Source organism: Drosophila novamexicana, unplaced genomic scaffold, assembly GCF_003285875.2.
Source record: "Drosophila novamexicana strain 15010-1031.04,08,12 unplaced genomic scaffold, DnovRS2.1 tig00002045-arrow-arrow-pilon, whole genome shotgun sequence".
In the NCBI taxonomy this organism is placed as follows: Eukaryota; Metazoa; Arthropoda; class Insecta; order Diptera; family Drosophilidae; genus Drosophila; species Drosophila novamexicana.
Window position 1 is genome coordinate 20,001 of NW_020824929.1, and position 20,812 is coordinate 40,812.

At 45.2% G+C, this 20,812-nt stretch overlaps 2 protein-coding genes across 2 annotated transcripts; both read right to left on the reverse strand.

Annotated features, from left to right (window-relative positions):
* Positions 1 to 2,163: 2,163 nt before the first annotated feature.
* LOC115768827 lies at positions 2,164 to 3,025 on the reverse strand. The gene is made up of 4 exons (XM_030713527.1): positions 2,793 to 3,025; positions 2,664 to 2,729; positions 2,385 to 2,609; positions 2,164 to 2,309 (listed from the first exon to the last, which is right to left on the reverse strand). The coding sequence occupies exons 1-4, from the start codon at positions 2,854 to 2,856 to the stop codon at positions 2,221 to 2,223; spliced, it is 444 nt and encodes a 147-aa protein (XP_030569387.1). The 5' UTR covers positions 2,857 to 3,025; the 3' UTR covers positions 2,164 to 2,220.
* A 14,346-nt stretch (positions 3,026 to 17,371) lies between these two features.
* On the reverse strand, positions 17,372 to 18,909 carry LOC115768826 (aladin). Its single transcript, XM_030713526.1, has one exon. It carries the CDS (start codon positions 18,809 to 18,811, stop codon positions 17,453 to 17,455), a length of 1,359 nt encoding a protein of 452 aa, XP_030569386.1. The 5' UTR covers positions 18,812 to 18,909; the 3' UTR covers positions 17,372 to 17,452.
* Between the last annotated feature and the right edge of the window lie 1,903 nt (positions 18,910 to 20,812).

Sequence of the window (20,812 nt, forward strand, 5' to 3'; positions counted from 1 at the left end):
TCACCAATGAGTTCTCCTCTAACGAGGTCTCCTCTAATGATATCTCTTTCAATGAGTTCTCCTCCAATAAGGTCCTCTCTAATGAGTTCTCCTCTAACGAGGTCTCCTCTAATGAGTTCTTCTCTAACGAGCTCTCCTCTAACGAGGTCTCCTCTAATGATAACTCCTCCAATAAGAAATCGTCCAATGAATTCTCCCCTAACGAGGTCTCCTCTAATGAGGTCTCTAATCAGTTCTCCTCAAATTAGTTCTCCTCCAATGAGTTCTCCTAATGAGGTCTCCTCCAATGAAAACTCCTCCAATGAGATCTCTACAATAGGATATTCTCCAATAAGGTCTCCTCCAATATGTTCTCGTCTAATGAGGTCTCCTCAAATGAGGTCTCTAATGAGTTCTCCTCTAATGAGTTCTCCTAATGAGGTCTCCTCCAATGAAAACTCCTCCAATGAAAACTCCTCCAATGAAATCTCTCAAATGGGATATTCTCCAATAAGGTCTCCACCGATGAGTTCTCATCTAATGCGGTCTACTCTAATGAGGTTGCTAATGAGTTCTCCTCTAATGAGCTCTCCCCCAATGAGTTTTCCTAATGAGGTCTCCTCCAATGAAATCTCTCAAATGGGATATTCTCCAATAAGGTCTCCTCCAATGAGTTCTCCTCTAATGAGGTCTCCTCTAATGATAACTACTCCAATGAGATCTTCTTCAATGATAACTCCTCCAATGAGTTCTACTCCACTCGAAGCTATCTTTTGCTGATAAGATTTCTATCCACATTTTCGATACCCCTCATGTTTACAGGGTATCTAGAGTCGTCTCTACTTTTGCGCTTTGCTGACACTCAAATAACATTATAATTAAGCATCTGAATAAATGTGAAAAGAAAACGGAAACGGAAACGAAATGAAACTTCAACATTGACACGCCTCCACAACAAGAAAATTACAAAATTAATGGTCTAAACCGAAAATCTAGATAGCGAAGGAATATTCCATGTGAAGGCAGCGCGCAGAACAAGTTGCCGTTAAGTGTGCCAAATAGATTCTCTTAAAGCCAAAAACTTGGTTCCTGCTGAGCTTAAAGGTTTTAAGTAGGTAAATGCTTGAAAACTTACAAATCCTGAATAATGCGCATGAGCTCCCTAAATTTATAAGTGGAAGAATACTTGTTAAAAAAAAATGCTCAACATGCAGCAGATGCAGCGATTTTTCCGATAGAAGCCATTTGATATAAGGGTCACATACTGATAGGCTTTGCTTCAGCTAAAGCTCAGAAGCGCTCTCTAGGCGAGACGACGAGATACTCGAACCCAAAGCCAGGCTGTCGGGTCAAACATAAACAGGCGCAGTTCCTTCAGCGACTTTTCTTTCCCTAACAAAACTGATTGTGAAGAAACTCCTCGATGAACTCTGTTATCTATGGTTCGAACTTTCTCAAATTTTCTGGGCTTCAGGAAGTGTGCACATACCCAAGCACAAGGCACAAGCCCAAGGTTCCAGCTTTAGGAGAAACTAGAAAAGATATCTTCGGCACGAAGCAGATTTAATACCCTTGCAGACATTTGCCCTACGGAAGAGTGAAGCTCATGAGTGTGAAGTTTGGGGAGCATATCTTACATAAACTCATTTCCGGTTCTTTTCATAGACCTATATAATAGAGTAATGCGATCTTGTTAAGACTTGGCTCAGATATAGGCAGCATAGTTAAGCTAGGTGATGTCAGTTCTAAGCAGGATATCTTGATAAGCAAATAGGTTTTCCATGCAAGCACCTACTTTTTCCTATGGCAGCTATATGATATAGTACTCCGATCCGATCTCATTCGAGTAACATATGTCCTGTCGATCCTATGCAAAGATTCAATACGAAAGCTGTAAAACCGAGAGACTATCTCGCATAGAAACAGATGGGGGGACAGACAGTGGAACATGGCTATAACGACTCGGCTGTTGATCAAGATCAAGAATATATATGCCCTATGTCGGCTTTAATGACTGCAGAGTATAAAGATCGCCTCAAGGGACAACCCTCTGCAGGAATAAACATTTCGAGTTGTGTATCCTAGGAAAACCTTGCGCTTATTCGAAAATTCTGAAATAAGTTATATACAAAAACATTTATATAGCACATAGATATAGATATATATATAGATATATATATATATATATAAATTGCTCGCATCTCGTTCCTGAACTGTAAAGGGGTTCAAGGTGCGTTCCGATTAGATGTAGGGATTGGCCTCGTCGCTGGCGAATTCGCGCCTAAAGTCCAGGCCGGGCACATTATCGAAACGTTCCTGATGTCTGTTTGCTGTGGAACAGTTGCTCAGTTGCCATGGGTGTAGGTGGAACTAGGTTCAGAGGGGGGTGGGGTTGGGTCACTCACCAACTTTATTCTCGGTGAGCTTCATCATCTGCATGAGCGCCTGCTTGACCTCGCGATCCTTCTCCCGCTCCTTGCGCTCCTCCTCATCCACATTGGTCGTCTGAATGCTGATGTGATGCTTCTGCTCCGCATCCCACTCCACGTCGTCGCCATCATCGTCCAGGGCTGCCGCATTCTCGTCGCCCAAGACAGCGCCTTGCCGCTTGCTCACGTGAGACTTGAAGGCTGAATGGGAATTGAGGAAGTTGCAAGGTTTGCTCGGCAGGATCGCCCACTTACCTGGCCCGTCACGATTGTGGCGAGTCAACTCCGACGTCTGGCCCTCCTCCTTGCCCCCGATCAGCGCTGCTTGGTTGGGATGAGAAATCAGAAGGGGGGGTTAGCTCAATTCCTGGAAAACCTTCTTACCGAACAGCAGCAGAAAGAGCGTAAAAATCAACAGCAGCCAGGAGAGCCTCGGCATGAAATCCATCGTTTATCTCGCTCTCTCTCAATGTCTCTCTCTCTCTCTGTCTCTCTTTCTCTCTGTATTGGCTTTCGCTGGTTCCTCGGCTCTTAATTGACTTGCTTTGCTAGCTGCCAGCTTTACAATTTGACAGTCTAGGCAGGGGTTGGAATTGTTTGACTCTCAATTTGTATTTGGACAACTAGCTGTAAGGCAACTTGATTTGGATTAATCTAAGAGCTGATTCAAAAAGAATTTGTAGCTATGTGAGGAAACTAATCATCTCTCTAGCGAATACTACCATTAAGAATGAATAAATAGCTAGAAAATTGAGCTATTTCTTAGGAACTTGGAGCGTCGAACCAGCAAGCGTAAAGTCGACGGTTCAACCACGGCAAGAAATGTACTAAATTATAAACTGAAACAAATAAAAATGGGTTAAAAGTATATAAAGTATCTGTGCAAATGTATGTAACAGGCAGAAGAAAGCAACTCCGATCCCATAAAGTCCATATATATTCTTGATCAGCAGCAAAGGCGAGTCGAACTAGCCATGTCCTTCCGTCTGTCCACCCGTCTGTCCACCCGTCCGTCTGTCTTGGTAGTATAAGGCCATGGTAGTATAAGGCCTTGGTGAATTGTTATATTTGCTTAAGATAGTTCCAAGTTCGACACCAGCAAAGGGAATTATTTATTTTTGTTAAATTTATGGTTATTAATAGTAAGGTCAACGAGTGTCTAGGGTATTCCCTAGTCTAGGCGACTTGTATACTTCTATCAATGCCAGCTCAAGCCTTTGTGAGAGGCAGGTGCAGGGTATTCCCTAGTCAGACACTCCCGACTAAAGCACTTTTTCTTCGATAGTTCTATCAATGCTAGCTTAAGCCATTGTGAGAGCCAGGTGCAGGGTATTCCCTAGTCGGGCATTCCCGACTAAAGCCCTTGTTGATTTCCCTCTGCGCTAATTTAAAGCTTTGGACACAGAAGGTTTAGGGTATCTCCTAGTCTGGAGATAAAACCTTTGTGCGAGGCAGGTGCAGGGTATTCCCTAGTCGGACATTCCTACTTGTTTGGTTATTATTCCAATGTCATATCAGAGGGAGATTTTCACTTCATTTCGCACTGGCAATTAAACCAGCCCATTTAGGCAAATGCCCAACAAGTTATCAGGTGTCCGTTTATCCTCGATATCATGTCCTTTGCTCAACTGCCACTTGAATATTTCTTGCCCTCCCCACCGTGCCCTCCTCATCACTTGCCCCTCAACAAGCAAAGTCTAGTTTTTTTATACCCTGAACCCATTGAAAATGGGTAAAAAGGGTATATTGTATTTGTTCAAAATGCAAATGTATGTAACAGGCAGAAGGAAGCATCTCCGACTCCATAAAGTATATATGTTCTTGATCAGCATCAATAGCTGAGTCGATCTAGCCATGTCCGTCTGTCCGTCAGTCCGTCCAAGGATCTCAGAACCTATAAGAGCTAGAGTCTTAACATTTTATATGTAGATGCTCGTAGTTCCTGCGCAGATCGAGTTTGTTTCCGATAATCGATAACTTGCTCCGTTTCCAAGCAATCGATAAATATCGATATCGATATCCTGTTTTTTGGGCAATTTTGGTAAATAATAAGAGCTAGAGTCACCAAACTTGACATATAGCTTCTAAAATAGAATATATATATGCATTTGATGTTGGAAGAAGAGGGTTCAGGGTATCCCCTAGTCGGGAGCTCCCGACTAGAACCTTTTACTTGTTATCATTGAAGCGTTTGCGCTCTTTGAGCTTTTGGCTTGCCACAATTTTGCCTTATGCGGTTTCTTGCCCGTAACCTCAAAACCCCGCTACCCTGCCCCGCTGCCCGGCGTCTTGTCAATCTATATGCAAAAGGCATTAGGGGCCAGGTCGCGGGGGCGTGGCAACGGAGGGCGGAGGCGTTCGAATGGACGAAACAAGTTGCTGAAAGTTAAAGTTTTTGCGGCTGCGGCTACAGCAGCAACAGCAGCAGCAGCTCTTGTTGCAACATAAAGAGCTGCACACACACACACACGCACACACACACACACACACACACACACACACACACACTCAGTAAACGTTTTGGTAGCACGAGCCGAACCTCAAGAGCTAACTAAACAAGCCTCAGCCAGAAGGGGGCTGCCGCGGGCTGCAAGCCACAGAAGGGGACTGGGCTATAGGGTGACGGGGGCGTAGAGAGAGGGGAGTGGTGGAGGGGCGTTGGGAGGGAGGGTGGGGTTGTGGACTAGCTAGTGGCAACAACTTTTGCAGCTCAATATTTTTGAAGCCCGACAAAATTGTTGCAACAAATTCACAAAACAGCCAATGCACAACAAATTCAAGCACAACAACTCGCAGCACGACTGGCAGATACCCTGCAAAAAAAAAAAATTATATAAATTACATTGCGTTTTTGAATAACTTTTCTGTTTATTTGTGCACTTACAACTAGACCACACAATTGATAAGTTATTTAATTTTCGGCTGAAGAAATAGCAAAACATGCTTTTGTATTGAAGAAGAAGTTCATGCAACATTTCGAATCGAAAAGCCGATATCGATATTTATCGATTGGCTCAAATTATCGCCAAGCTGCAAATTATGATCTTTGCAAGCAGTTCTTTCTTTAACTTTCCTTTGACGAGAGCTAGGGCTTGGGGCTGTGCCTGTTTCTGTCTGTTTATAAAATATGCACAGCTAAAAGATACCCTCGTATCAAATATGCCCCAAAATAGATCAAAATAAGTTCCTATCCGACATGTTTCAACTATTTGCCAACTAGCTGAATGATGAATGGGCTTTTGAGCTCGAGCAAAATAACAAAAATTATTGAAATTTGTATATAGGGTATATTTAAAGTTTGCTAAGCACTAATATACCCTTGTTTGGCATGCATTCGCAAGTGGTATATCGCATAAAAAATTCCAAAATGAAATGTTTTGAGGTTAGCCAAAAATATTTTTCAACAATTCGCCAAGCTCTGTGTGTGTGCGTGTGTGTGTGTGTGTGTGTGTGTGTGTGTGTGTGTGTGTGTGTGTGTGTGCAGGCGAAAACTAACTAAATGCCTGAAATTGTTGCTATTTTTGCTGTTACCAACAGACACCCCCCCTCCCCCCCCCCCACCCTCTCCCATCACATCCCTTCAGCAAAGCCCACGCATCTTTATTAAAATGTCAAACCATAAAAGGGGCTGAATGTGGGCGGGGCTTTAGGGTGCGGGGTATGGGTGGCATTTGGGGGGTTGGCAATAAAATGCCATCAAACACATTTGTCAGTTGTTGTTGTTGTTGTTGTTGTTGTTGTTGTTGTTGTTGTTGTTGTTGTTGTTGTTGTTGTTGTTGTTGTTGTTGTTGTTGTTGTTGTTGTTGTTGTTGTTGCCATTAAATGCAGCACAAAATAGAAACAAAAGCACAAAACTGGCAAATGGCAAAGGCAAAGCACAGGGCCAAATGGATCTAGGCGCGGGGCGGGGAGGTGTGGCCAGGTGTCTAGGTGTGCGTGTGTGTGTGTGTGTGAAATGCTTTTTACCATTTGACAGTTAAAAACATCTTAAAAGCTACTTTTAACCACAATTATGTAAATATTAACACAAAACGCAGCCTAAGACAAAAGCACAACAGACTGTGAATGTGTGTGTGTGTGTGTGTGCGTGTGTGTGTGGGCGTGTGTGTAGGTGTATGTGAAGTTGTTTCTCTGTCTCTGACTGTCGCCAACACAACCATTTACCATTAGCATGTGTCTAGCGGGTCGCCCTTGGGGGGAGGCTGAAAGTTGGTGGAGTTCAAAGGGGGTAAGGGGGGGGGGGGGGGGGGGGGGGGGGGGGGAGGGGTTTGTAGGTTTGTGCATGTGACAGACAAGGCAGCTGCGGCTGGAGCTGGAGCTGGAGCTGGACAGGTGTTGAAGTTAACGCCGAGACGAGGCGGAAAAGTCGTGAGACGAGACGCGCACAAGCAGCTGCAGGGGGGGTGAGCTGGATGGGAGGGAGGGGGGTTACTGTGTCGAGACATAATCCCCAAGACGCACAGGACACACACACACACACACACACACATACAGGAGGAGGGGGGCAATGTTAATAAGCAGCAGCAGCAGCTCGGGCTGTGGCAGGCTCTCTGCCATTATTATTGAAAGCTTTTAGACATGGCAGCAGGTCACGTCCCGCTGTCCGTCCAGCAGGCAGTCATTCAGCCAAGTCAAATGAGCAGACAGCTACAGAGAGGGAGAGAGATAGAGAGAGAACGAGGGAGAGAGGGAGACCGAGTGAAATACAGACGACAATCCGTTTTCATGGCTGATTTAACAAAGTTGGGAAGATACCAAATGGCATGACGGCAATACAACACAAAGAGAGAGAGAGAGAGAAAGAGAGAGAGAGAGAGAAAGAGAGAGAGAGAGAGTGAGAGAGAGAAGCGAGAAGCAAGAAGTGAGCGCGAGAAGTTGAGAGGGCGGAAGAGAAGCAGCGAAAAGAACGATACGAGAAAACGTCGCTCAAACCGCAGACAACTGCGAAATCCAAATGCGAATACAAAATACTCTATTCAAGTGAAGAGGGCGACTTTATGACTGTGCTTCTTCCTGCGTCTTGCGTTCTTAACTTACTTCTCCTAACTCAACTTGCTTCCATTTGACAAAACCAAAGAGCAAGGCTCCACCTCTGAGTGTTTTTCAAACCTTCAAAAAGTGAATTATTCTTAATTAGCATATACTCTAGGTTCTTCCTAGATGCCAAGTCTTAAAATCTTCGAGCTATGCTTAAAGGACTTAGTCTCAAAATCGATATTTATCGAGGCTTATGAAAGAGATATCGAAAGTAAACGTAAAACTCGTTCTGTGTATGATATACGTAATTATTTGAGATCTTTTGGCTAAATCGAATCAGCTCCTCCTGCTGTCGAAGAGTACATATACCTTATGAGGTCGGAGTTCCTTTCTTCTGCCCCTTGTGTACTTTCCAAACTTTCCTCTACAATGAATTGAGGATATGATAAATCGTATATACCATCTGCCTGACTGCCTGGAATAAACATTCAACCACAAAGGCATATAGTGCAGAGGTACGTGAGACTTGGGTAACTAAACATGTAGGCTCCGGGTTTGAATTCTAAGCTAGTCCAGAGTTACCTTCCTTTGTCTGTTACATACTTTCCAAGCTTCCCTTTACTAAGGATGCAGGGTATGAAATATAGTATATCTTGTCTTCCTGTCCTCCTGGAATAATCTAATCAGTCGATCTCAAAAGCCTTGATTATCTCGAAGGAAGATAGTGCATGTATATGATAAGAGGATGAAGGAGGATCGAAGTGACGATCCGTACAGGAATGCCAAGCTAGGGATTCCTTCCATTGTCTGTTGCATACTTTTCAACTATTCCAAGCTAGTCTATGGGTTTAGTATTTGCTCAGGCGGAGAACATAGTCGAAAATGTTGCATTAATATTCTATATGCCAGACAAAGTCTAAAGGGGAATCCAACAAACCAAAGTCAGCTTAGCTAATAGACTCCGCTCCGATTTTAGAGCAGTTCTTAAACTGATAAAATGTGAAATTGACAAAGCTTTCAATGATTTGCTGCTTGTTGTTGGTAAGCCACTCGCTGCGCTGACTAAATTGGTTTGACTGAGGATTTCGGCTAACGGAAGGTTAGCTCCAAGGGAAGCCTCGTTCCTCGTTGCCGGCTCATTGATGGAATGCGACAGGTGCTCCAGCGATTGGCAGCGGGGCAGCGAGGGCTCACTTGTTGCCAAAAATGAAAATTAATTCAATGCACAAAACTATAAAAAAAAATATAGCGGAGAGGAAGCAAAATGTAACGCGACATTAACATGAGAATTGCGCAGAACGAGGCACGCGGCGGAAGGATTGGGCGGGTCGAGGAGCTGGTTGCGTGGGTTTGCACGCAGAGCGTAAACCAAAATCACATTAAGCTCGCCAACGTTGCGAATATGTGCGGAACGGGGGCAGATGATGCTGGGTTGCAAGGGTGTAAGAGATGGCGGGGGGGGAGTGGGGGTGGGGGGATAGGTCAATGCAGTCACGGGTCTAAAAATCAAAAATTTGAATTTCGATCACGTCTTCAATTACGTCGAATCGACGTGCATATAAATCAACAGTCCACAGGCAGCCGGGACATGGCATACAACAGTCAGTCAGTCAGTCAGTCAGTCAATCAGTCAATCAGTCAGTCAGTCAGTCAGTCAGTCAAATGTGGTTTTGTTATTGTTGTTGTGTGTGTGTGTAAATCAAGTGGAAAGACCAATAGAAAAAATAAAAGAGTGTGCAAACCAAATAGAAAATGTGCCAGGGAAATGCCAGCTCTATATATATATATGCTGGTGAAATCGAAGTGAGAGGAAGGTGGGGGGGGCATGCTTATTTGGGGGCTGGGACGCACTCATGCAAAGTGCAGTTGACATGCGGAAATTGTAGGTGCGCTGCGAGCTGAACTCGACTCGATTCGAGTCTTCTTCAATGGGGCGTGGCCACTCGTAGGGGCACAGAATAGGTTGGGGGCGGGCTAGGGTTTAGGAATTGCAGATTGGGGATTGGAGATTGGGTGGGTTGGCATTGTAAGCACTCGAGAGCAAATCGTGCGAAAAGCGTAATATGCACGCGCACAGCCAGTGTATAAGTTCAGAGCTCAGCATTTGGGCTTGTCGAGTGCTGTTGCTGCTGAAGATGTTGCCGCACTCGAGCTTTGCGCATTTCGCGTTTCAACTTTTTGCGGCAAGTGCCGTTCGCTAATTGCTTAAGCTGCTCGAAGACCAAGGCTTTAAGCCTCAAGGTCGGCCGCAATCCAACTCCAAGAAAAAAAAAGGCATAATTCCAAACAGCTCGCGGCCAGCTCTAGGCTGGACTCTCTACAGCTGCTCGCCGGGGAATTTGATTTGATTTGATTTCAACATCATCCTTGTCAACGGTTCCCACTTCAACTTCCATGTTGCAGCTTCCATGTGCTGCATGCATGTGCTGCATGCATGTGCTGCATGCATGTGCCTCTGAGTCTGTGTGTCTGTGCCTTTCAGTTGGAATAACGTCTGGCAACTGCTTGAGCTGCCTCAGCACACACACAAACACATCCTTGCTGCATTTGCATTGCCCTCTGGCACGAACGTGTCTCCCCCTCTCTCTCTCTCTCTCTCTCTCGTGCCACCTTCTGCAGAAGATGTCAGTCATTGGCACAAGTGCGCTTTATATGGGCCCCGTCATTGTCAATGTGTTTGTACATTTGACATTAGGGCGTCTCACGGCTGTTGGCACTTGAGCCCAGAGACTGCTCGGCAGCCAGAAGGTCCCTGTTTGGACGCTTGACATTCTGGAAGCAGTCGGCCTCAACAGTCAAGTCCAGCTGCTCAAGGCCCTTAAGGCGCTACCCATATAAAATAGTTGCCATTTTAGCTTTAAGATCTAGATGCATGCCCTGTTCGGGCGCCACAATATTCAAAGATTCCTGTTCGGGCGCTCGACGTTTTTTTTTTTACATTTAGGCCAAGTCCCTAAAGGTCTGAGGCCTTAGGTTTTAGCCAACACAGCTTCCATTTAAGAACTAGTTAGCTTTAAAGTTTAGATCCTGCTCGGGCGCCACAATATCTTGAAACGCTTGAAGTTTTAGATCTAGTCAGCTTCTAGTTTCAGGTTGAACTTCTTAGGTGCCTGCTCGGCCGCTAAAATATCAATAGATTCCACTTTGGAACTAGTTAGCTTTGGGCTTAGATTTATTTCCATGTCCCTGGTCCGGCGCTGTAATATACGAAAGTCTCTGTCAGCTTCTACTGTTGAGTCCAACTTCCAAAGAAAGAACCTTGCAACCTATTATTGCCAAGTTCCTGCCCAAACGTCACAGGATCTTTTGGCTTCTTTAGCTTCTTTCTTTGGGATTAACTCTCCTTCTTTGTCCCCACTCTTAAGCCTCTCAGACATCGGACAGGCACAGTGCTAGAGGCTTTGGACGAGCGCCTACTCTGACTTCCACAACCGGAAGATGCCTACTCAATGGACATCGAACTTCCCCTGTCGGAAGTCTCAAGCTTTTCTTCCTGAATAACGCAACTCTAACTCAGTTTCAGCTCACGAGTCACCCTGTCGCTGCTTATAGACTGCCACAAGCGGCAGTTGAGTTGCGGGAGTTCGGTTGCAAAAAAAAAAAAAGAAGCTCTTGAGCCTCCTACATATGTATGTGCATTCGGGCCTGGCCCTCCGCATATCCTGTAACGCCTTTGACGTCAGCTGAGACTGTGTGACAGCTTTCTTGTGATGCACTTCACGTGCATTTGACTGCTTAAATAAATTTTGCTCATGGTAATAAATTCACTTAAACTCAAACTACCCGAAAATTGTGAATACAGACGCCCCACGAACCACTCACCCGCCCGTTCTCTCCCGCTCTATCTGTCTTCCGCTCTGTATGCGGCGCACAACGAGGACAATGCGAGCAATGGAAGGCTTTATATAAGTTTTTGTTTAGACATTCATAAACATAATTGACGTCATAAAAGCAGACAACAAGTAGAACAACAACAATGACATAATGTCATGTAAATCTGTGCAGGGCATGTTTCAGCCAGAAGATGCTAGGCCGGGTCTAAGCCCTCGCCCCCGCTCGGCCAACCTCATGCCCTATCCTTAAGTGAAAATCATTAGTTCTAACTTTACACAAAAGCCTGGGCATTTGTTTGAGCTACTTTAAAATAAAATGCCACTCGGGTTTTATATGCCAGACGCCCGCCAATCCCCCTCTCTAAACTTGCACCGAAAAAAAAAAACCATCATTCGTTGGCCTGCGTTTTTGTATAAATTCTAACAAATTGTCTACACTTCCGACCGAAACCCCGCCGCCGATCTCGTCCAAGCCAAACGAGTGCACACCCCAATCCCCTACCCCCTGCCCCCTGCCCCCTACACATATCCCCTAACCCTACCCCTCGACCCTACTCCATAAATCAAAAAGTGCTTGGCTACAGTTTTCAGTTTTGTGCACTTGCTTTGTGTGTGCTATCTATGTGAAGTCCGGGAGCCCGATTCACTATGCTTCTGCTTCTTCAACTTTTTTTTACGCCCCACGAACCCATTGAAATTGTAGAAACAGGGCATATCTGACTTGCAACTACTTAAGCAGCTAGCAACTGGACAAAGACTGAAGTGAAGCTAATCGAGTAGCTGGAATAATTGTAAAGGCAGCTGCTTGTACAGGGTAGCTGCTAGTCGTGCACTGCCGTTTGGAGCACTCTCGCTTGGTTCTTTTGCATTTTATGAACTAACCCAAAACGCCCTCCGTTCGGCTTCATGTGTGAGGCGGGGCAAGAATTCCGGATTCCACATGCCAAGCATGCCGCACTTTTGTGCGCTGTCGAGTCCACAGTTTAACATATTAAAAGTGAAGTAAGCGCCAGAAAGAATGGGAGCTCAGCGTATGGACAGAGGACACGTCTATTGTTGTCCTTATTATTTCCATTATTGCCCCTCCCCCCATTCCCATTCCCATTCATCACTCGACGCTGCAGGAATGTCCTTTATGCCAAGCAAGCAACCAACTAAACCCATTCGCAGCGACGAATTTCCTGTTGCATTCCTTCTAAGCACAGAAAAATGCATCACTTCATAATTAGCGAGCAGCTAAAATTTATCGAGCAGCGGCAACGCCTTCTGGCTGAGTTGCTTTTATCGCTTTTAAACGTCATTTCAGTTATAATGCAACTGTTTGCACAACACTTCAAAATAAGCGCATTTTTTCGCCCCAAACGATGCCAAAGCTGCCAGACGGGCTGCGACTAGAGCTGAGTGCCAGCTCGTGACACGAAAGCAGACGACATTGGACTTTCATCAAAGTCAACTTCTTCTTCCAGCAGACAACCTAAGTAGAAGGGTTGGATCAGAGCTGTGTGCCTGTGGAATTCTATCGGAAGTACAGTCTGTTGTCCTTTCTACAAAACTGACGACCTTGGTAGATGGCGAAAGCGAAAGCATTGGCCACATTGGACTTCCATCAAAGACATAGGATGTTGTGTCCAGGCAACTTCTTCTTTCAGAAGACTGACAACCCTTGGTGGAAGGCTTGGCTGCCTGGGGAGCTCGATCGGAAGTACAGTCTCTTGTCCCTGCTCGGGCGCTTCTCTTGTCGTCCCTTTGCGGAGTTACGCTTTTTAGACCCTGCTAGCGAGCCAAACACCTTCATCTTCCATAAAACTGACAACCTTGGTGGATGACTGGGATTGGAGGCGACCTTTGAGTTTCAACAAAGGCAATGAAAACCTTGGTGGAAGCCAGCGACATTGGACTTTCCTCAAAGACACAGCACTTTGTCGCTGCTCGGGCAACAAACAACTGCTTCTTCCAGAACACGGACAACCTTGGGTTAGAGCTTTGTGTCAGCTCGTGACATATACTCGTGTTACCTTGATTTTCAACTACTTGACTAAACTTACTTTCCATACGGGAAACTATGTGAAATGATTTGGTTTGAGTTAATCGCAGCTTAGGCATAGATAGACCATACAGTCCCTGCTCGGGCGCCAAGCAAATTCATCAGCTCAAAAGACTGTATCTTGGGCTATAGCTGAATCCAATATATAGTCTTACGAAAGCCATATCAACTTTAGGACCTGCCTGAACGAAACGTAGACTTAAGTCCTTGCTCGAATGTGTGTCAGAGACACGCGCTCATCTCTAGCTTAGCTGGGGAACCCTTTGGGCTGGGACTTATCTCTTAGTCAGCTCGTCGCGTTTATCGTCGCCGTTGTCCTTGCACAAATTATTGAACAGCATTGAAAACATTTGAAGTGTTTCACTCGCCCCAAAGCCAAGTGGCCCGCCGCAAGACGTGCAGCCAGCGAAAAACCAGACCAAAGGGAATTGGCCGGGCCTGGAGGAACACACACTCTTGGGAGCCTGGGAGGTCCTCCGCGTGCACTTGGCGAAGTGGCAAGGCGAATGCTTTTATGCTTATTAATGGCACTACATGCAATTTATGTGTGGTAGTTAAAACGCAGCTTCTGCCATTAGCCAGTGCACTGCAGATCCAAGGACTGCTGTAACAAGTCGTAGTTACCTTTTGTTGTTAAACTCTTTGATGCTGCACTGCAACGATTTGGCATTGCAATCTGCGCGAATCTCGAATTGCTGGCCTTAACGAAGCTGCTTTAGTCTTAACTTGAATCAAATTCTGGCAAGTTTATTGCGCTCTGTTCGTTCGATTTTACTCGCTACCTATTACTTGCTATACTCGTTACTTTTTCATAAATACTCAATGCTTGTAAGCTTTTGCTCAAAACATTCTAAATTCGAGCTACTCGTTACTTTACTCAATACCTTTTACTCGTAAGTTTATATTTAACCCCCATTCGTTACTCGCTACTTCTTACTCGTTACATTTTATTCGTTACAAATGTCTCGGTATTCATTCAATTCTTCGCTGAATTCTCGTTACTGGAAACACATAACTCATTACTTCACTCGTTACGTGTGAGTCTTGTCTCGTTACTAACCAAATGTAGCGAGTAAATGAGAGAAGCAACGAGTAACGAGTCTTTTAGAGCTTTCACTAAATATCAGCTTTTAAAGCTTAGCACTAAGCGCTTTCCTAATCTGTTTATCATGAACTTAACGCCCACCTAGCGGTTGCTTAGGCTAAGACTAAAGTTTCCGCCTGCGGCGAGTTCTCTTCAATTGCCACAAAGAGAACGCAAGAGGGATAGAGAGAGAGAGAGAGAGAGCAGGCGAGGGTGGGTGAGAGAGGCAGAGAGACTGATTTCTTGGCCAAAACTCTGGCGCAACTTTTGCACAAAGGCCCAAGTGCAAAAGGCACACACAGCCGCCCGTAAACCCAGCGCCCCTTCCTCCCCTGGCCTAGTATATTGCCCAAGTGACTGCAACTTTGACTTTACGCTACGCGGAGGGTCGGATTTTGAGGGGCTGGCAGGGGGAATTTGCGGCTGTTGCTAGAGAAAATTTATGGCCAATTCAATAAACGATTTTATTACATGCGCACGTTGTGTTAACAATGTTATTATTATTGGCGCTCAGTTCCGCAGAAAAGGGTTCGAACCCCCCCCCCCCCCCCCCCCCCCCCCCCCTCCCTCCCTCCAACCCGCTCGCCCTAAACTCATGGCCAAAGGCAATGCGGCAAAGTACACTGAGCAAAAAGCGAAGGCTTTTTTTTGGGAGAAAATAAAATATTAGCAAATATGAACAACAAAAATCTGAAGAAAATATTTAAAAGTAAAAAAAAAAACAATTCTTTAAAACAAAAAACTTCTGCTAAAAAGCAGCAAGACATTTTTTTTTTAATATTTAAAAATGCTTTGAGCTTTCTTTTTCTACAAAGCAGAAACTTTTTTTTTTTTTAAGGCAACAAATAATTTCTAAAAACGTTTTCCTCGTATCAAAAACTTTGAGGCCAAAAAATGTGCTCAATATGCAAAAATTGCATTGAAAAGCCAGAAAATTATCTGAACTTAGGAAAAATGCAAACTTAGTTGACTTTTCCTTTGAGTGTAGCTGTGCTGGGCGAGCGGACGTTGGGCGGGGCTGGGTTAGAGCTGCGCCGATGCGGCCAATTATTATGAAAATTAATTTATTTTCTATCGGTAATGCAGGCGCCAAAAAGGACTCGTCCGTTCGCCTGTGGCCCAGCTGCAAGTCCTTATCGCCAGCTGGCCAGCCGGGACGCTGCCCCCCCCCCCCCCCGCCCGCCCCTCGACAGCAGATACCCCCCGCCCCCCTCCCCCCTCCCCCCTTGTCTCTGTCTGCCTGCAGTCCGACTGCGGCATGCACTGCCAAATGGTTTCGCTTTGTTTGCGCCCGACTGTGGTTGTTGTTGTTGTTCTTCTTCTTATTGTTGTTGTTGTTGTTGTTGTTGTTGTTGTTGTTGCTGCTGCTGCCTTGTGCGACCCTTTGGCGGCCCACGGGCTGTCAACGCTTTGCGCTTTTGTTTGCCCAACACACAAAAGGCCAACGGCACACACGGAGCTAAAGCTAAGGCTGGACGGGGCGGGGCAGCTTATTTTCTACAAATGCATTGTGTGTGTGTGTGTGTGTGTGTGTGTGCGAGTGTGTGCAAATATAAAGCTTAACAGGCGCACTCATGTGCAACACAACAAGGCAACAAAAGTCTCATTACTTTTACTTGGCAAATAATGAAGCTAACAAACAACAACAACAACACAATTGACAATTGACTTTGGCTACGCTTTTACACACACGCACACCCTCACACACACGCACACACACACACACACACCCTCCCACACACACTTACCTTAATATTATACTCAGCCACATAATTGTTATATATTCTTATATTGGTTTTTTTTTCATTTCATTTCTATGGCCTCGACTAGCTGCATACCCTGCACTTGCCGTACACGTTAAGGGTATGTTGACTTTATGCTATATCCTATAAAAAGTTGAGCATAAGGTATGAATGCTTGCATATATTTAGATATATCTAGCTGGATATGTCTTGCAGTGAATATGCTCAAAACTGGGTTTGAACCCGCAATTTTGTAGTTTATTTTCGTAAAAAACTTTAAAAAACTCAAAGTCTTTTTGTTGTTTTGTCTGTAGATGCACACAAAGTGGCATTCCTTCCAATAGCTTCTATATTTATGGGAACAACAAACATAAAATAATAATTAGCTCTTGTACAGGGTAGCAGCTAGTCGACTACGGCAAGCTCACATATCTCGTCCATTAACAAATTGATTGGTTAACCTAGTTTGATAAATATTTGAAAGTGAAATATGTAAAGGCTAATTCAGTTTAGATGGATAAAACATTTTAAGCGATAAGCCCGAAACTATTGGAACTGTTTTGGCGGAAGGTGCCTGACTAGCAGATACCCAGCATCAACTGGGAAATGCACTTTTGTCTAACTTCGGTGCTTAAGATCCGATCTGTGAGTTATTCCCAAAGCTTAAGTAGAGCATGCAGAAGTGTGTATATGCCAAAGAGCAAGACTCTGGCTATAAGAATGCAATTCAATTTGGGGATGAGTGCAATAAGGTATCCAAGAAGTGCACGATTATTTATCAGTAGCTAGCTCATAGAATCTTTGTATGTATTTCCAATATCAAGTCTCTGGCTCGACGCTCAGAGTAACAAACGGATCGACTCAGCCCTTCCTCTTGTTGGAGAGTGTATACACTCCAAGAGGTCAGAGTTCCTTTCCCCTGTCTGTTGCTTCCCTTTCCAAACTTCCCTTTGCAATCGATGCAGTCTTTCAAATCGTGTAATCCATCTTGCTGTCTTTCTGGAATAAACAGTCAAGGAATATATTGCCTGGGATCTTGAAAGCCTTCCAGGTTTGAATTCGAATCTAGCTCAGAGTTGCCTTCCGCTGTCTGTTGCCTTGATCATCTCGAAAGGAGTATAGTTTACTACATTTGGATGTATAGGATGGGAGGATGAAGGATGAAGGAGGATCGAAATGAGGATCCATTCTGGAATTCCAAGCTAGCTGAGAGATGCCTTCCCCTGTCTATTGCACACAGGAAAGTAAACCTAGTTTGGATTTTTATTAACGATAAAACCAAATTTACAATAAAATAAAAAAAAAAAAAGTGAGAAACTCTTTAAAATGCAATGAGAGACGTTAAAGAAGCAAGTAATGGCAAACTAATATAAATCAATCTCGAAGACCTGCTGCGGATGGCGAATCTCTAGCTCCTCGAACAGGAGCGCCTCCTCGCGAGTCTGGGCGATGAGCTCCTCGATCTGCAACCGACCCGTGGACCAGCCTATGACCAGGCTGCGATCCCGATGGCTCGCGACGCGATCCATAAAACCAAAGGTGATGCATGTGGGAAAGGCATCCGGATGCCCATCGGCGCTTCGGATCAGCTGCATGGGCTTCAGCTTGAGGCTGCAGTTGAACGGAATATGCAGCAGGCAGAGCAGAACGAAGGGCCGCCGCTTGAACATGAACGCAACATAGACATTCAGGGGATCCATGACCATCGACTGGACTAGGCCGCCCTCGTGCTGCTGCCAGTTGCAATAGAAGCTGCGCAGATCGATCACCTCGCTGGTGCTCCAGACCATGAACGGATGCCGAAAGGGACCCATCACCATGCTGGACGTGGAGCCGTACACCTTGCTGGAGCCCTTCACCACGTACATCAAATGGTTGCCGCGTGCCGTCCAAGCGGCCGTCTGGATGGGCATGCGCTTGGTCAGCTGATTGCTCCACGTTTTCAGCGAGTTGCGATAACGCAAAATGGGCGCATCCGACTTGAGGAAGCTGATCAGATGCAGTATGTCCGACTGGTAGCGCATCACCCAGCAGTGGGTGCCCGGCAGCGGAACGTGCAGCTCCTGCATCAGCTGCCTCAGCTCCGGATGCCAGATCTGTATGCGCCGATTGCCGAGCGTGGCGCTGACCAGATGCGTGCCCGTCTGCAGCCACTGCAGATCGACAATGAAATCCTTCGGCTTGTAGCCGTACCAGGTGATCTGCATCATCCGGGGCATTGTGGGCAGCGGCTTCCACAGGCAAATGCCGCCGGCACCGCCCACCGCCAGCTCGGAGCTGGACCAGGGCCGGAACGCGGCGCAGGTCACATGCCGCTGCTTGGCGGAGGTCAAACGCTGGGGCGGCACACGCATATCCGAGTAGAGCAACGCCACGTCCATGCTGGTCAGCAGTGCCCGCTCCATGCCCGTCGGATGGCAGGCAATGTACCGGATCGAGGCCGTCGGCCAATTGCATGTCTCAATGCTCGCCGCCAGATCTCTCACTGTCGGCGGCACCCGGCCCAGCCGAATGTGCACCCAGTTCTTTAGCCGGCCAAAGACCAGATCGAACAGTTTCCTCACAAGCACAAAATGCGTGCTAAACGACAGCCACAGGCCCGAAAGTCTCTGCATTACGCGCTCCACGACAAGCATTCGATTCTGAAAGTTCAAAACCGGCGGCCCGTAGGCCGTTCTTCCGTTCTGCGTCGGGGGTATGAATCTGTCTCGATTGGGATACATATCTGTATGCGAATTGTTGTTTTCTTGTTTTTCAAGTCAACCCCTTTTATTTTTGCTTAGTTTTCGAAAGATTTTGAGCTCTGCCCTTCAACAGATTATAGACTAAACTGAATTCAATTCAACACTGGCCCAAAACATATGGAAAAGCCGACCATCGCCTACTTCGCTCTATTGCGAAATAAGTCTTACGAAATACGCTTTCTACTTATTTACATTTATTTTTTATACCCTGAACCCATTGAAAATGGGTAAAAAGGGTATATTGTATTTGTGCAAAATCCAAATGTATGTAACAGCCAGAAGGAAGCATCTCCAACCCCATAAAGTATATATATTCTTGATCAGCATAAATAGCCGAGTCGATCTAGCCATGTCCGTCTGTCTGTCTGTTCGTTCGTCCGTATGTATGAACGCAAGGATCTCAGAACCTATAAGAGACTTGAAATTTTATATGTAGATGCTCCTAGTGCCCGCGCAGATCGAGTTTGTTTCCGATAATCGATAACTTACTCCGTTTCCAAGCAATCGATAAAAATCGATATCGATATCCTGTTTTTTTTGGCAATTTTGGTAAATAATAAGAACTAGAGTCACCAAACTTGACATATAGCTTCTTAAATAGAATATATATATGCATTTGATGTTGGAAGAAGAGGGTTCGGGGTATCGCCTAGTCGGGAGCTCCCGACTACAACCTCTTACTTGTTTTTATTTATACATTACTTTATATATTTTATCTTATATTTATTGTACATTATTCATATTTATTTTTCAATTTAAATTTGTTTTTATTTATTTTTAATATTTATAATCATGATTTCTACTTACAGTCTGCCGCAGATGAGCTATAGAGAAGAGAGGTTGCTGGTTCAAACTCCATATCAAATTCAAGTTAAGGATATTTACAGGTTAGCACAAGTGTTTTTTCACCTTCTTTTATTTAGAATAACATTTTTTTTACTTTTGACACGCCTTTATTTAAGCACAAGAAGCTTTTATGCTTGAAAAAAATTCTTTGAATGACCCAATTTTACTTCAATTACCCAATAAAAGCTTAACTTAAAATCAACATGCATAGCTAGCCAGCTAGCTATGAATATATATATATACATCTGTATATATTAAACATATTTTTGAATACCCTAGATCATTTGCAAATGTGTAGAAAGGGTATGAAGGTTTTGGACAGGCAGAAAGAAGCATCTCCATAAATATACATTGTTGCTTAGGACAATGAGCTGAGTCGATCTTCTTCTTCTGATCAGATATAGATTTACGATATTGATAAAGTCGGACAGTCGCGAGCCACTGGGTGCAGGGTATGTGCTAGTCAGGCAGACACAAGGCGCCGGACGCAGTATATCTTATAGTCGAGCAGTCGCAAGGTATCTTATAGATGCAGGGTATCTGTTAGGCGGGCAGTCGCAAGTCCCTGAGTGCAGGATATCGGCTAGTCAAGCACTGAATGTAGGGTATCTTCGACTCGAGCAGACGCAAGGCACTGAGTACAGGATATCTGCTAGTCGAGCAAACGCGACTAGGGAGGGACGAGTGAGGGTCGAAAGCTTGTAGCATATTGAATTTTGTGCATAGCTACTTATACAGCTTGCACAATCATTTTGCGCAATCATGCTGGCACTCAATTTAATTGATTTTAAAGTTGCCGTCAGACGAAAGTCAGCAAAAGACAAGCTGTGGCCAGCCCAGAAAAAGAACTCGACCGCAATGTGTAGTCCAGGGAAGGGGCGTGGACGTGGTCGGGGCAGAGAGGTGGCCATAAAACAATGGACAGGCATGTGCAGCCGGCAAATGCGTAACAGGTTAGAAACCAGAAGTCCACCACCGAAAACAGAAGACCCAGCGTCGCAAAGCTCTTTAAACTTTTCACGGCAGTTGCTCTAGGATTTCCCAGTGACAGGGGGCAGGGAGTGTGTGTGCGGGGGGAGGGGGCTATGGTTTTTGAGCTTGGGTTCGGTTCAGTTTCAGTTCTCCGAACGGTTT

What these genes read in the sequence shown, in the direction of transcription:
- LOC115768827 (XM_030713527.1), bottom strand. Translation starts at nt 2,856, where the DNA reads ATGGATTTCATGCCGAGGCTCTCCTGGCTGCTGTTGATTTTTACGCTC. An exon ending in GCTCTTTCTGCTGCTGTTCG is followed by an intron (nt 2,730 to 2,792) that starts GTAAGAAGGTTT and finishes CCAACCAAGCAG; the next exon opens with CGCTGATCGGGGGCAAGGAG. An exon ending in GCTCACCGAGAATAAAGTTG is followed by an intron (nt 2,310 to 2,384) that starts GTGAGTGACCCA and finishes ACTGTTCCACAG; the next exon opens with CAAACAGACATCAGGAACGT.
- LOC115768826 (XM_030713526.1), bottom strand. Translation starts at nt 18,811, where the DNA reads ATGTATCCCAATCGAGACAGATTCATACCCCCGACGCAGAACGGAAGA.